The sequence below is a fragment of the Phoenix dactylifera genome, chromosome 8, assembly GCF_051530095.1.
Source record: "Phoenix dactylifera cultivar Ajwa chromosome 8, Ajwa_hap1_PhDact_Kaust_v1.1, whole genome shotgun sequence".
Taxonomy (NCBI): domain Eukaryota; kingdom Viridiplantae; phylum Streptophyta; class Magnoliopsida; order Arecales; family Arecaceae; genus Phoenix; species Phoenix dactylifera.
The window spans coordinates 757,863-772,465 of NC_143197.1; the positions used below are offsets into that span (position 1 = coordinate 757,863).

Sequence of the window (14,603 nt, forward strand, 5' to 3'; positions counted from 1 at the left end):
TAATTTTTGTTTGTAAACTAGAAAATTCACTTAAGAAAGAAAAGATTCATCCATTATTATTCTAAATGGTGCCATAAAAGAATTTGACTGAAATACTTTTATTCCAGTCATCTAAAAGTTTCAGATTCGACGGCGATGCAAGTCGCTAGAATTGGTGCGGTGCATCAAAGGAAGGAACTTTCGGTGTGAGTGCCCCAGGCCCCATGGCATTTAACTATGCCCAGGGCCATTCTTCCGGTAAGAAGAGACGGACGACTTGTTTAAGGCGGCGGAGACCGTGTGCACATTTCAACGCGTCGTCGCCCAGGTTTACCCACCCCCGGACGCGGCTCGGCCAACTCGATCGAGTATCGTATTCGGGTTCCCTAACGCCGTCAGTTTCCCGAACCGACCGACGAGCCCACCACCGCTCACGGAGCACGCGCACGCGGTTCCGCCGTTGAGGCTTCGTCAAGCCCCTTATAATCCCCACCACCCCCTCCCGCTTCCCCCCCCAAACTTCTCCTCTTCTCCTCCGCCCCTTTCTAGGGTTTCCATTTCGCCCTCCATCCGGATGGTTTGATTGGTGCGTGGAGGAGGGAAGGAATTATCTTTATCTTCTTCATCTTTCGATTTTTCTGTCTTTGAAATTTGAGGGGATTTCTATTTGGAGATCGGATTCTTGTCGTAATTGAAGGGATTTGGTTAGTTTCCTTGTCGAAATCAGAGGAAAGATCGGATTTTTGCGGCCTCGAAGATCCAGCGAGGATTTGGAAGGAAAGGTCGAATCGATCTGTTTCTGGGCCTTTGTTTTCCTCGATAATTGTCTTCAGTCTTCCTCTTCTGCGGCTATGGACACGGCCTCGCCCTACTGGTGCTACCGCTGCAGCCGCTTCGTCAGGGTCTGGCCGCACGACGCCGTCGTCTGCCCCCACTGCGACGGCGGATTCCTCGAGGAGGTGGAGACCCCTCCGCGTTTCCCCACCGCCGGCGGCGAGTCTCGCAGGCGACGCTCCCCTGTCGCGGCGAGGTATATGGCGAACGATGATGGCGCCGCGCCCCCCTACCACCAGCACGCCGACCTTCGGTTCCGCCGCCACCGTCGCACCTCCGCGGGCGACCGCTCCCGCTTCAACCCGGTCATCGTCCTCCGCGGCCCGTCCGCAGGTGGCGGCGGGGATGCCGACCGCGCCCCTGCTGCCAGCTTCGAGTTCTACTACGACGACGGGGCGGGATCCGGCCTCCGGCCCTTGCCCGAAAGCGTGTCGGATTTCTTGATGGGCTCGGGCTTCGAGCGGCTCCTGGAGCAGCTCACCCAAATCGACATCCGCGGTATTGATGGCGGCCGGGCGTGCGAGCACCCGCCCGCATCGAAGGCTGCCATCGAGTCGATGCCCACCATCGAGATCGCCGCCGGCCATGTCAAGATGGACGCCCACTGCGCCGTCTGCAAGGAACCGTTCGAGCTCGGTACCGAGGCTCGGGAGATGCCGTGCAAACATATATACCATCAAGATTGCATCTTGCCATGGCTTTCGCTCCGGAACTCTTGCCCTGTGTGCCGCCATGAGGTGCCCGCAGATGTCCGTGGAAGGGGTGCGGCGGAGACGGACGGTGATGAACAGGCTCCCATGGGTGGGAACGCGGAGGATTTGGTCGGCCTCACGATATGGAGGCTGCCGGGAGGTGGGTTTGCAATCGGGAGGTTCTCAGGGGGGAGAATAGCCGGGGAGCGGGAGCTTCCGGGAGTTTACACGGAGATGGACGGTGGATTCACCACCGGTGGTGCACCCAGAAGGATCTCATGGACCTCTAGAGGGAGTCCGTCGAGGGAGAGAAGAGGAATTGGTCGCGTATTTCGCAATTTCATCTCATTTTTTGGGCGCTTCCGCTCATCTTCGTCCGCTTCTTCAAGATCGAGTTCAGATTCTGGTTCCACTGTTTCACCGAGGCGCCTCAGACATTTGGCCTTCGATAGGAGTTCACGAAGGCGCAGCTCGAGTTGGGCAATGGAAGATGGGAATATTAGAGCAATTACAAGATGGTGACAAAGGAAAAAGTCGAAGAAAATTTGCCTCCTTTGTCTAATTTCAAGTTACAATAGTTGTAGCTATCCGTTTTTTCTTTCATGTAAGAGGAGGAAAATAGGATCATAACAGATGGAGATCATTGTTTTTTTCCTCCATAATTCCGTTGTAAGTAGAAGATATTCGGGAAATTTTTTTTGCAGTTTCTTGCTAGTTGTGATCTCTTTTGCCGCTGGGGATTAAGCAGCTGTAGTTTTTGAGCTGGACTTTGTAATATTAGGAAGGTACATGCTCTGTGAATAATATAAGATTCATCATTTATATTTAAGCTGTGCATTTATTTCTGATGCTTTTGTTAGCATTATGTTCCTCCTTTTTTTTTTTTTGTCATGCTATACTGCTTTTGTATGATCTCCATTTTTCTTTCATTGTGCACTGCAATAAAGTTAAACCTCGCTTGCTCTTGGTGGATCGAGAACTTTATGGCTACAGACTCCCAGGCTTCCCATTTCAAGTTTTCTTCAACGGTGTTACTGGATTTTGGTTAATGATGACTTACGCACAGTCATGTACAGCAGTGAGATAGGTATGTGGTTCGAGCATTCTTGAAGATCTATGTGCTTTGTAGTTAGAATGCATACTCTTTGTGGATAACAAATGTGGTGATTTGATTAAAAACTTGCTTTATTTAGGTCTACTAAAGGGTTGCGATGTTTGAATCTTACTCATAAGAGAAGTTGATTATGTGACTTTTCAAATATGCATTAATAATTTGACATTGAGGTTGCATCAATTGCAGTGTCTAATATATGCAAACCAGTAATAGTAGAGATATTGTGTACATTCTTTGATATGATCGGTATATGGATTGATGCTCTGTTGACTTCCTTGGTGTCTAATACTCCTATTTGGAGAGCACTGTAGGACACTTGCATTCATTTATTGCTGTTTGCTTCTTACAAATCATTAATTTGTTAAATAATGTAAGAAATGTTGTTGTCCCATCTGAGTTGATCTTTGTTATTTCTATCTTGCTGTTTACTGGGATGTCCTATCTAAGAGCGTGACCTGTTTTCCAGATCCTTCTGAATCCATGGTCTTTTATTTCTAAATCAGCTTGGTATCTTTTTTTTCTTTTGAGAGAGAGTAATTTCATTTGCAAATGTGTCTGCTGGCATAGTCCTTTCTGCTGTACAAAAATATTAATCACATTGATCTGATGCTAACATAGTAGTCATTTGAGAAGTCCAACTTTCCCTGGTGATTTTATGCTAATACAACTCTCGATTACATATTGTGTTTCAGATTCTCTAGGTTCTTCTTAACATGTTGACAATAGCTTTTCTTCTCGTTCGAGATATGACATTGACTTGCCTTTGAAGATTTTCTCTGTTATGGATAATCGTCATATGCTATATTATTGCCTCATGTTTCTATAGTAACTAGCAAATTCGCATCTTGCACCTAATGGATCGCACTGTTATATATTTTTTCATTGCTGGGTCTTGGTTGATGGTTTCTTTGCATTCATATCATCTGGATAGAACCCCAAATAGCTTCAGGCTGCTGCAACGGTGTTTCTTTTGTTAAGAGTGGTTGACCTGCACCAATGTGAGGCATTCTCTGTGAAGGCCTTGTTTTTCTCCTTTTTGTGGGACCTTTTATGATTGTTCCTGTAGCTCTTCTTGTATGCTTAGGCTGGCAATGGGTGATAGATGGTGCTTCGCCTTCCTAAAAACTGTGTTCATTGTTTTTGTCTTCATTTAATTATTAAGGGATATGATTGATTCAATTTTTATTAAAATTTGTCTGCTATCTGGCCTCCAGCTCACTTGGTTGGCATGTGGTGTTGTAGCATATTGTTCTTTCTTGTCAATAGTATTAGATATTTCTATTGTATGCTGTTATGATGCATCCGACTTAAGCATAATTAAGACTTGAATCCTCACTTCGATCTTAGAAATTACTTTCACAGATCTATTGCCTGCATAGTTATTTCTCCCCTGCATGGGCTACCAAGTCTTTGTTGAGTTTTATTATTAAGTTCATTTCCTGAAACACTTCTATTGAATAGTTTGAATCTTATACTAGCTATACGATTTTATGGTCAATTGGCCTGAAACTGAAATATTATGCTGGCCTGAGAGTTCCAATGCTGGTGCTGTATATATGCTGCATCAAAAAGTTTCATCCTGATAACATAGGGCAGCCAGACTAGTGGTAATCACTGGTTTCTCCCCTTTTACAGTACTTTTCCTGCCTTTGAAATTTCAAGAAATAACATTTATCTGAACGTCAGATTCCCAGTTTTAGGTTTGTTTAACCAGGGGCAAAAGTAGATTTTCTCCTTGCAATGTTCCAAAAGTTGGGTTAAGCAGAATTGACACTAGAAACAGTGAATGAAACGAATTCAATTTAGTACAGTTGCACAGTGAGAGAGAGGGGCAAAGTAACTGCAGAAACAAATTAGAAGCATGGCAGCTTGAGACATTATATATGTTCTCGCAAGGTGGAAATGTCATCCTAGGTGAAGTTGGTAAAATAATTGGTTCTTTATGATTTCAAAAGTAACTATTTCTTGGGGCTTGAACTTTTGTCCCTTGATTTGTCCCTAGGCCTTGCAATAGTGGATCTGCTCTTAGAAAAGCTAGTAAAGGTCAAAGCATATAATGAACAGAACCACAAGATTCTGAGCTAGGGGACTGAAACTGTACCAAAGCGTAAGATGCCATTGTTCTATCCTCTCTCACACAAATGCCTGCATTAATTGGATCGCTCACGCTAAGATGTTCTTTCCTTGTATGTTTAAATTATCTTGATATTGTCTATGGTGGCTTGTGTGCAACCGGGTCAAAAAATTCATAGGATCTCTCTCTCTCAACCTCACCTTTTAATTATGTTGCTGATGGTATCTTTATTCTTTCCAAATAGTTTAGAACTTAGAACATATGTTAGTTTTCAGTATCTTAAGGTTCATTTTATTCTTCTTATGTCGAGAGGGCTAGAGCGTATTATTGCATGTCAGTGTGTGGTCCACATTCTAATGGTTCTCTACGGAACTTACATTAATCCTGATGGAAGATGATCCATGGCCTTTAAGGTGGAAGGCGAGCTGTGGTGGTGATTTTTATCCGACTAGAGATGAAGGGAAGTCTATTTTTCATGAGAATTGATCCCGTCTCCTTCAATGTGAGAGAACCACACTCCCCTGTGGACCCAAAGGCCATCCATTCACTTCCCCTAAAACCTCTGCCATTTTAAATTTCAAATGCTGTTGTTTGTTGGCTTCTCTTTTTCTTCTGTATATGAGACTGCAAATTTCCTTTTCCTTTTACCTCTTTTAATGGGAGAAGTCTCCAACCCTTGGATGCAGGTCATGGCAAGTCATTGTCTTAGTTGAGATCCAGTCTGCAGATGAAATTGGAACCCGATATCAGAGGTGGATGAATGGAGCAAACCAGCAGAATTCAAGGACCTATGCTTCAGAAGATGGACGGCTTTCAAACAATGTGTTGTTGACAAAACAGCTTATGAATCTATCATGCTGATGGGCTGACCCCCTTGAGCTCCAGAGCCTTTTAAATTTCCTGATCCTCTAATGCACCATTGACTGTTCCTTCAATATTTTGCATGCATCAAGCACGCAAAACAGAAGGCCCTGCAAGGGTCATGAATTCAATTCTCTTTGATGCTGATCATGCCTAGCTGCAGCTGCTGTCTCAAAACTCCAAGGTATGAGCGTTGAGGCTTTGGTGATAAATGATATGCCTCAAAGCCTCAAAGGTGCCAAACCAATGCATTAAAAGGAGAAAAACTGGGGTGGCCCTTTTCTTTTCTTTTTTTCTTTTTAGAAATAGGATGGACTTTGAGCTGTCGGATCATGTTAATATTAGTTTCTAGTGCAAAATGAAACATCCTATCCTGGTAATGTAAAGGAATTTATAACTTTCCATATTCATGTATCACTTCTTGCAATATTTATATTTACATGTTAATCCTTGTACTATTTTTTGCTGTACAGATTAATCCTTTTACCTGTGCTCCTTAATCAAACCATGGTCATGTGTTATAACTACAACTGGAAAATGCTAAAAAAAAACATTGAAGAGGGTTGAAGTGAAAATAAAGGGGGGATTTATGAAAGTCTGAGGCAAATCTAAGGAAAACCCATGCCAAATGTCCCCATCAGATGTCGGGGCCCGCTCCATCCGCACCTATCGGACAGAGACCTGCCAACCTCCGAGCCATGAAGCGCTTACGTGTTCTTATCCTCTCCTTGAGGCCCCAATTTAACCTTCTTCCGCCGCACCGACGAAAGATATCTTTAATACCCATACGACTCCAATCTCGCACGAGCTTCTTCAATCCCACCCTCGAAATGGCTTCTGCGGCCCCACTCTCACCCCCGTCGATCGCCTCCGCTCGACCACAAGCCACCGCCGGTACGGCGTCCCAGCGACCGGCGCTCGTGCGACTCCCTTCACCGGGGCGGAGATCGTCTTCCAGGGTGGTGGCTGTTTCGGCGGTAGGGGAGGTGTCGGCGGAAGGCAACACGTATTTGATCACCGGTGCGGTCGCGGTGGCGCTCCTCGGCACCGCCTTCCCGATCCTCTTCTCTCGCAGGGACATGTAAAGTTACTCTCCTACCCTCCCCCTCTCCGGCCTCCTTTCTTCTGCTTGGAGGTTATTATGGTCATTGCGACAAAGTTGTTCGCTTTTAGTCAGCCTATGATTTGGGTCGAGCTAGACCACTGTGTTAGTATAATAACCTGTCAGGTTTAGGTCTCACCTAGTCTGGCCTCAGGTCTGAGTCGGATTCGGCCTGAGGGGTTTGGAAATCTATGAAATCCTAAACATGAATCCAATTCAGATTAAGTTCTTGCAACTCAGAGCAGCTGGATCTTAATTGCATTTGGAGACTCCTTTTTTTTAAGGAAATTCCATGACGCTCTTAACACATCCTGTTTTCTTGGTTTACATATGTTTACCTTACGCAATCCATAAGCAACCTAATGTAGATGTTGATTTACGAAACTAGGCCAAATTTGGTGATTGACACACAATTGTTGTGGCTTGGATGATTCAGATGTCCAGAGTGTGATGGGGCAGGATTTATCAGGCAATCAGGTGCGACATTGAGGGCAAATGCAGCCAGAAAAGACCAATCTCAAATTGTCTGTGCTCGTTGCAATGGGCTTGGAAAATTAGGACAAATAGATAAGTAAGACAAGTGTATTTTGAGCAAAACAAGACATATATAACTATATGGATTATTTAGAAGTTCTTGGTCATATCTCTCCTTCAAGAATGCATTCCTATTCCGACCAGCGGTTTATATTTGTCCATTTGGGTGTGCCTACTCTTATGTATTCTCTTGTCACAAATTATACCTCTATTCTTGTAAACTATAACTTTTCTCTGTTCTTCAATCAAAGAAGAAGCTAACCATAACGTGGCAGCATTGTAACGTCAATCACCATGAAAGTACAGCACTGGAACTTTCAGGGGTAAGGCTTCAAAACCTCCAGTATATTGAGGGAGAAGTTGATTCGGTTGGTCTTTTACATGGAAAATGCTTTGTGACACTTGCTAATACGTAAAAATATTTTCTTTAGTCTACTTGTTACTAACTTCATAACTCCAAATTTAGTCTTCTTTTGTATCCCTCCGGTTTTTGCGAGTCGCGCAGATCCTCTCATGCCATATGTCAAGAGTAAATTTTTGTGAGCATAACATAGGCACTTTTTACACGATAGTATAAAGAAGATCAAATAGAAAATATTTAATATATATTCAGTTGCCAAAAAGAATTTGTTAGTAAATTTATTTCTCAAAAATCTAGATTTTCTTTTATTTATTTTTTTAAAATAATAAATTTTAAAAAATTATAACTAGAGATATAAAAATCTTTTTGTTTTACAGAAAAAGTGTCGGTCTTCATTTTCATTAGATTTCATTACAACCGAAGATATTATTAGTTGACGGATAGTGACGATATTGATATTAGTATGCTCGACTATCATAAAAGTTCATTACTTAACATACAATGTAATTAATAGCATCCATATTAATATGTTTGGCCATGTTCATTGCTTAATAGGCAATATGAAAGGAACCTTTATTTACTAAAGATGGATAACCTTATTAGGAAAGTAGGGTCCAAAACCAAAACCCATCAACCACTTAGTAATAAGAAGACAGTACAATGTGGTGTGAGTTGAAGTCTCCATTGCAAACTTTTTCAGCAACTGCTACAGATGCAGCGTATAGAGATGAAGTAAGGCCAGCATATTCCTTTTCGATAACCCTCAGAAATGCATGCATTCTTGCATTTTCTACTGTTGAAGCAGAACCACGTCTTGTAAGTCTGGCTGAAGAACAAGCAAGTCTTTTTGGCTTCAACAGTAGTCACCTCATCTGCCAACACCAAAAGAAGCAACAATCACCAATATTCTCATATATACATTTGTTGGCAATGTCAAATAGCTTATCCTTAATTTATATAATCCCGCTCTTCAATCAAATTTGTTCCAAACTAGGGAGGCCTTGGAGGGGTACTCCAATATCATTTGCTTATTCTTAATTCATGCTGGGTCCTCTCTTGTCCCAAGGTTTCTTGGATAGGTATTCAACATTCATCTTTAAAAGAATAAATTTATCATAAGAGTCAAGTTGCAATGCTCAAGCTAATTATTCCGCTTACTAGAGCATCGTCAATCCCTTAAGCAGATTCCTTTTATGCCAACATGGATTCTATCATGAGATTCATCATATTCTGAGTGCTGATTTCATATATCTCGCGGAAGAGTAGTTTACAATATGTCTGAAACTTGAAAAGCTAAACCACATCCATGTTATGGAAAATATGTAGCCATTTAGATTCTCACGTTGGGCATAAACTGATTGAATTTTCTTGCGTTCTCCATGTCCAATTTGTGCATATCAAGGTGTTGTTTGTTTTGTTAGGGCTATGTAATGGTCCAGTCCTGAAACAATTGTTGCTTTTCAAGGTTCTGATCGATGATCACTATTTTGCGAAAATATATGGAAATAAAGTTTCAGGTCCTTTATTACTGTGCTAGAAAAGTCATTATTAGCCATTATAATAAAAATTATTGTAGAGTTACTAACGAAATTACATTGCTGATTGACATGCTCATCGTTTGTAAAATATGATATAATTCCTTTAGAAATATACTTGGATAAGGAATAGGTTGAGAATTATGTGATGTTATAATGGCCTGCATGATATCTAGAGATTATTAATGTAATAAAGCTGAGGTGACTCCATTTCTTTTAACATGTATTATTACGCAAAACCAAAATTTATACACAAAACATGCATGAGAGAGAGAGAGAGAGAGAGAGAGAGAGAGAGAGACCAGAAGCCAAGATCAGCAGCACCAGCAGCAGAGAACAAAAAATGGCTTTTCTGGCCTCCATATTAAATTGCAATCGTGAAAGTGTGGGAATAGAAATTCCAAGCTTCTCAAAACTTCTGAATGGGCATAGTGGGATAGGTGGGCTATTTAAAATGATGGAAAAGGACCAAAAAAAGGAAGTAAAAATAGTTTTAGGCAACAGTTAGAAAATAGCAGGTAAAAAACCTGTTACAAGCATTGGTTCTATGGCAGTGGTTTTTTTAACCACTGTCTTAAATCCAATTTTAGACAGCAGTTAAAGCAGCAGTTTTAAAACGTTGCCCTAAGATATATTATACAATGTCCATGCAGTTGTTTTCAGATTTGTTGCATAAAAGTTCACATTTCAGCAGCAATTTTTGCCACTGTTGCTTTTACAATCTGCCAATAAGTAATGATTAATTACCATCATTATCTGTGTTTTTTTTTTTTTTTGCCGCAGTTAATGTAATGGTTGCCTAAAGTTATAATTTTAACTAGCGGATTTTGTAGCTATTGCATAAAATGATGGATCTTTTAGGCCTTTCAATGCTTATAAGCGTCGGTAATTAACAGCTTCCACCGACATTTTGCTCAGCGTCGTCGAAGCCCTTAATATTCCAATGCTTCTATCTAGTGTCGATAATTCAACGACAATTTTTCTTATTCTTATAGTGGAGGAAAATCCTGTATTACAACAAAATTGTCTTTCGGCAATGGCTAGAAGTCAGCAGCTAAAAAAAACTGTTGCATACGTGGGTTTATGGCAGTGGTTTTTTAAACCATTATTTCAAATCCAATTTTAAGTAGCGGTTTTAGAGCAGTGGTTTTAAACCATTACTCTCGGATATATACATTATGCACGGCTATGCAACGGTTTTCAGACACTGTTGCATAAAAGTCTAAATTTCAGCTGGTGCATATGATTCTTCCTCTTTACATATACGTGTGTATTAATTATCTATGTAACAAAATATTTTTGTTGTTTACTAAATAAATAAAATAATTTTCATTACATATAGTAAGCCTATATTTTTTAGAACTTTGATTGTTGAATGTTGGTTCTTATATATTTTATTTTTATTCATGATAGAGACATGCTTCAAGAGGAGATGATGATTTGGAGGGAGAGGATCATTTGTCATAGCATGAAGGGGATCATCTAGGGAGAGATATTGATTACGGAATGTTGTTTCTTATATTTTTTTGGATTTTTATTATTGAATGTTGATGGTATATTAAGTTGGAGATTGGATATTATGTTCGTACACGGTTAAGATTTTATTTTGATAAATAGATTTTGCAGATATAATTTCAATTGTTAGGTGTTATTAGGATTTAATGATATTAGGGAAATATAGGTTATTGAGCAAATAATGTGCAGCAGTATAAAACCATTGCGAAAGCTATTGCAAGCACTTACTTGAATATAAAAATGGAATACGCAAACAGTTGCTTAAAATGGGATATGCAGCGGTAGAAATCTGTTGCCTAAATATAAAAAAAAAATTGCAGCCAAAACTTCTAACAAAACAATTGCCTATAATAAAAAAAGGTTGTGCAAAACTTTTTGAAAATTGTTGCTTAAACAATGAACCGTTGTTTGAACATTAAAAAGTGCTACCTAAATATATATATATATATATATATATATATATATATATATATTGTCTAAGCATGAAAAACTGTTGCCTTAACCTAGAAATATCATTGGGTAAAGATGAAAAACTGCTGCCTAAAATAAATAATGTATTGTAAAAATTGTTAGAAAACCTCTACCTAAATATAAATAACTTGTGTAAAATAGGAAAACCACGGTCAAATTCTCTTAAAAACCGTCATGACTACCTAAATAGAAAAACCGCTGTCAAAATCTAAAAGAACCATTACCTAAAATAGAAAAACTACAGCCAAAACTTAAAAACCACTATGTAAGCAAAAAAAAAAACCGTTGCCTTTTTCGCTGTTGATATACTAAGATTATGTATTTAATATGATTTTTTTGGAGATTATTTTGAGCTGATATACTAAGATTTTGTGTATAATATATGACAACTATGATATTTAAGATCGTACATATATTATAATGAATGAGATTATGTGTGATCCTGATAATTATTATATAATAAAATAGATAAATATATAGGATGCTTTATTTTCCACTGTTTTAGACTATAAATGCTGCCATATTGGTTTTAGCCTGGGCTGTAAATGACTTTAAGGGAAAAAGCCTATTTTTGATCATTCTAGCTGCCTCAAGGCAGAGTTCGAATCCAAGCAGTGCAACGTGCAGTCTAGGACTGGTTGCTGTGAGAGATTACGACGGAGGGATGGGACTTTCGAGTCGTGCCATAATTGCGGTGGTATGGGCTTGATTTGGATATCCGTGTTACTATGCGGAGATTTGGCCTCCATCAATTTAACACGATTGCATCCTAAAATCCAAAATGGTATGTTTTCTGTAGAATTAGCTTAAAGAAAACCGCATGAGTCATGTCATCTTCGAGTGTCTCCAGGCTATTCAGATTTGGAGGGATGCGTTCTTTCTCGTGCAGCGTATTGGGGTGTCAGGTTGAGGCTTTCCTTCATTTCCTGAAGGACTCCATACGGAGACCAAATACTGCAGGCGAGGTATCCCAGGTGTTTACCTAGCCTATCATATTTGATATGATAGAAACGCCCATCTATTCGAGAGTAGATGGACGCACGTGAGGTTGATTGTAGATAGGACTCTTCGACATGTTGCAGAGCTCACTATAGCCACCACTGCGGATCATCTAGGATGGCTAGAAAAATTTGGGACACCTACTCTATTGCAACAACGTCCAGTTTATCTTCTTCTTTTGGGTGCCTCCACCTTTCGACTATTTCAAAATGAATTTTGATGACAGTGCCTTTGCCGATGGAGCTAGCGGTGGAGTTGGTTTTATAATCAGGGATCATGCATCCAGATTGATTGCAGCAGGGGGATAGCATTTTTCGGGCATGACTGCTATTGGGACTGAGCTTCAAGCAGCTTGGGAGGGTATCACCTTCGTGAGGTAGGTACTTGGCGCGAACAGAGTGTATCTTGAGGGGCACTCTTCTATCATGATTGATTGGATTCGGAAAGAGAACCAGTATGGGTGTAGACACCCATTGTTGCATGATATCTGTCGACTCGTAGGAAATTTGGATTTCTTTCAAGCAGTTCATGTCTTCAGGAAGGCCAATAAGGCAGCTAATTGGTGTAATTCTATGAACTACTGATATAGCTATTTCTTTATATTTACGTTATTTTTTTTTAATTTTATTAGTTGTATTTACACTGTTTGGGCTGCCGTTGTATAAAAAAATAAAAAATAAAAAATAAAAAACAAAACAAAACAAAGGACAGATGAGAGGGTGGCAGTGAGGCAGAACCTTAAAGGCTATCATAACCTCTTGGGTTGGAATTAATAGCAGACGTTAGTACATCTTTAAAGGTGGATGGGAATGAAGATGACCGCTGGAATTAAACATTTCATTTGGAATTATGTCATTAATCTCTTCAAACTTCTAATCCGCATAAGTGGATGCTGGGCTGTGTACGTACGTACTTACCATGGCCAACCCTAGAAAACCAACATATTTTTGTGGGTTTCATGGGAACTTAGCTGCGGCAGACAATTGGCGAAGTCCCTTTTTTTTTATGAAAGGGATGCAAAATAAGCCACCCGGCAATTGGTGAAGTCATGGATCTGGTTCTGCAGAGGACTTGATGAGCATCCAGTAATTGGTTGGTGCTTCCGTGCTGGTGCCAGTCGCAACCCCGGATAAATCAACGTAAGCAATTGCATGCAGGCAATACGGTGGCGCCACCTGGCAGAGAAGATTACGCAAATGCGAAATGAACTAGAAGACAAATTTTAGCCAATATTTGCTCCTAACTGTAGCCAAAGAAGAGGACTTTGCCCACTGATTGCTTCTTCGGCTCAGTTTCTGAGCTCCAAGTTGTCGCTAATGGAGGCAGGTCGTGAGCATACACAAATAAAAGAAACTGTGGGACGTCATGCAGAGCATCCTTCGGCACCCATCATTTTTAACTTTAACTACCAGTTGGAGCAACAGTACTCATCAATGGGACAGTTCAGGGTGAGAGAGCTTTTAAGCTGAACGAGTACTGTGAGGCCCAGGCAATAGGAACCATGTTCATCGTTTATTGAAGGCCAAGTGACGTGTTTTCATTTGCTACGTAGGTATCCATCTGCATCACTTTTAACTTTCACCGCATAAAACAATTTCTTTTCAGGAGATGCAATTATACGCGCCACCTTCTGTTGTTTGATAGCAACTTCTGATCGTATAACAGAGGTATTGGAGAAAATGGTTGCCTAAAAATTACTATATTATTATTTTATAGAAGTATTATAAATGAATAATATACTAGAATAAACTCTGAAGAATGAAAAGAGCTTGTTTGGATCGAGGCTTGTAATATACATTATCCTAAGAACATGATTTGCCCCCTATGTATGGGTTTGCGGCGATCTCATCTCCAAATTACAACAATCCGGCTTAGCTTGATCCTCCTCTAACGAGCACGATTGCTGAGAAGGTTTGATCCGACCGACTTCTTCAATTGTCTAGAAAAGATAAAAAAAATAAAAAGTAGAAAGTTGAAGAGTAGAAGAATTCTATTGTGGAAGAAACTTTTTGGAAGACTGGGTACCAATTAATGAGAAAGAGAGAGAGAGATTGGATTGGTTTAGAATTAATTATGGAGATGCGATGTTTCAGAAACAACGCATTCTTACAGAAACCAAAATTAACGTTCTTTTTTCAAACATTATTTTCAGGAGTCACACCTCAGAATATTCATTTGCGGATTCTTCTAATGTCTAGTTCCTACTATTTTCCATCATGCAAATAGCATAGACTGGATCATAGACTTGAAGCTTCAAGGCTCTTCTAAAAGAAGCATCTAAAGAAAAGGATAAGAGCTTTATCCTATATTTTAAAGCATCTAAAATTTATGAGATAAATTTGATATATTTATTTTTGAAATTATTTTTTTTTTAAGTTAAAACCCCAACAAGAGGGAGATGTAGACAAGGAAAGTATATGTCGGTAGGTAGAGCCTTCTCAAGAAACCAGCATTGCTGGAAAACTTGCTTTTCTACCAAATAAATTATTTACACAGTGATGGACTTCCTCTTGGCTTTCTAAATATCATTTC

General features: G+C 40.1%; 2 protein-coding genes across 2 annotated transcripts; both read left to right on the forward strand.

Annotated features, from left to right (window-relative positions):
* The first annotated feature begins 247 nt into the window (after positions 1 to 247).
* Positions 248 to 2,334, forward strand: LOC103715661 (putative E3 ubiquitin-protein ligase RHC2A). The gene has a single exon (XM_008803370.6). The coding sequence runs from the start codon at positions 831 to 833 to the stop codon at positions 2,025 to 2,027; it is 1,197 nt and encodes a 398-aa protein (XP_008801592.5). The 5' UTR covers positions 248 to 830; the 3' UTR covers positions 2,028 to 2,334.
* Positions 2,335 to 6,273: 3,939 nt separating this feature from the next.
* LOC120110139 (uncharacterized) lies at positions 6,274 to 7,457 on the forward strand. Its single transcript, XM_039124084.3, has 2 exons — positions 6,274 to 6,635; positions 7,093 to 7,457. The coding sequence occupies exons 1-2, from the start codon at positions 6,385 to 6,387 to the stop codon at positions 7,229 to 7,231; spliced, it is 390 nt and encodes a 129-aa protein (XP_038980012.3). The 5' UTR covers positions 6,274 to 6,384; the 3' UTR covers positions 7,232 to 7,457.
* The last annotated feature ends 7,146 nt before the right edge of the window (positions 7,458 to 14,603 follow it).

Excerpts from the sequence above, each read along its gene's own strand:
- LOC103715661 (XM_008803370.6), top strand. The coding sequence starts at position 831 with ATGGACACGGCCTCGCCCTACTGGTGCTACCGCTGCAGCCGCTTCGTC.
- LOC120110139 (XM_039124084.3), top strand. The coding sequence starts at position 6,385 with ATGGCTTCTGCGGCCCCACTCTCACCCCCGTCGATCGCCTCCGCTCGA. Across the intron at positions 6,636-7,092 it reads CTCTTCTCTCGCAGGGACAT|ATGTCCAGAGTGTGATGGGG; the intron begins GTAAAGTTACTC and ends TGGATGATTCAG.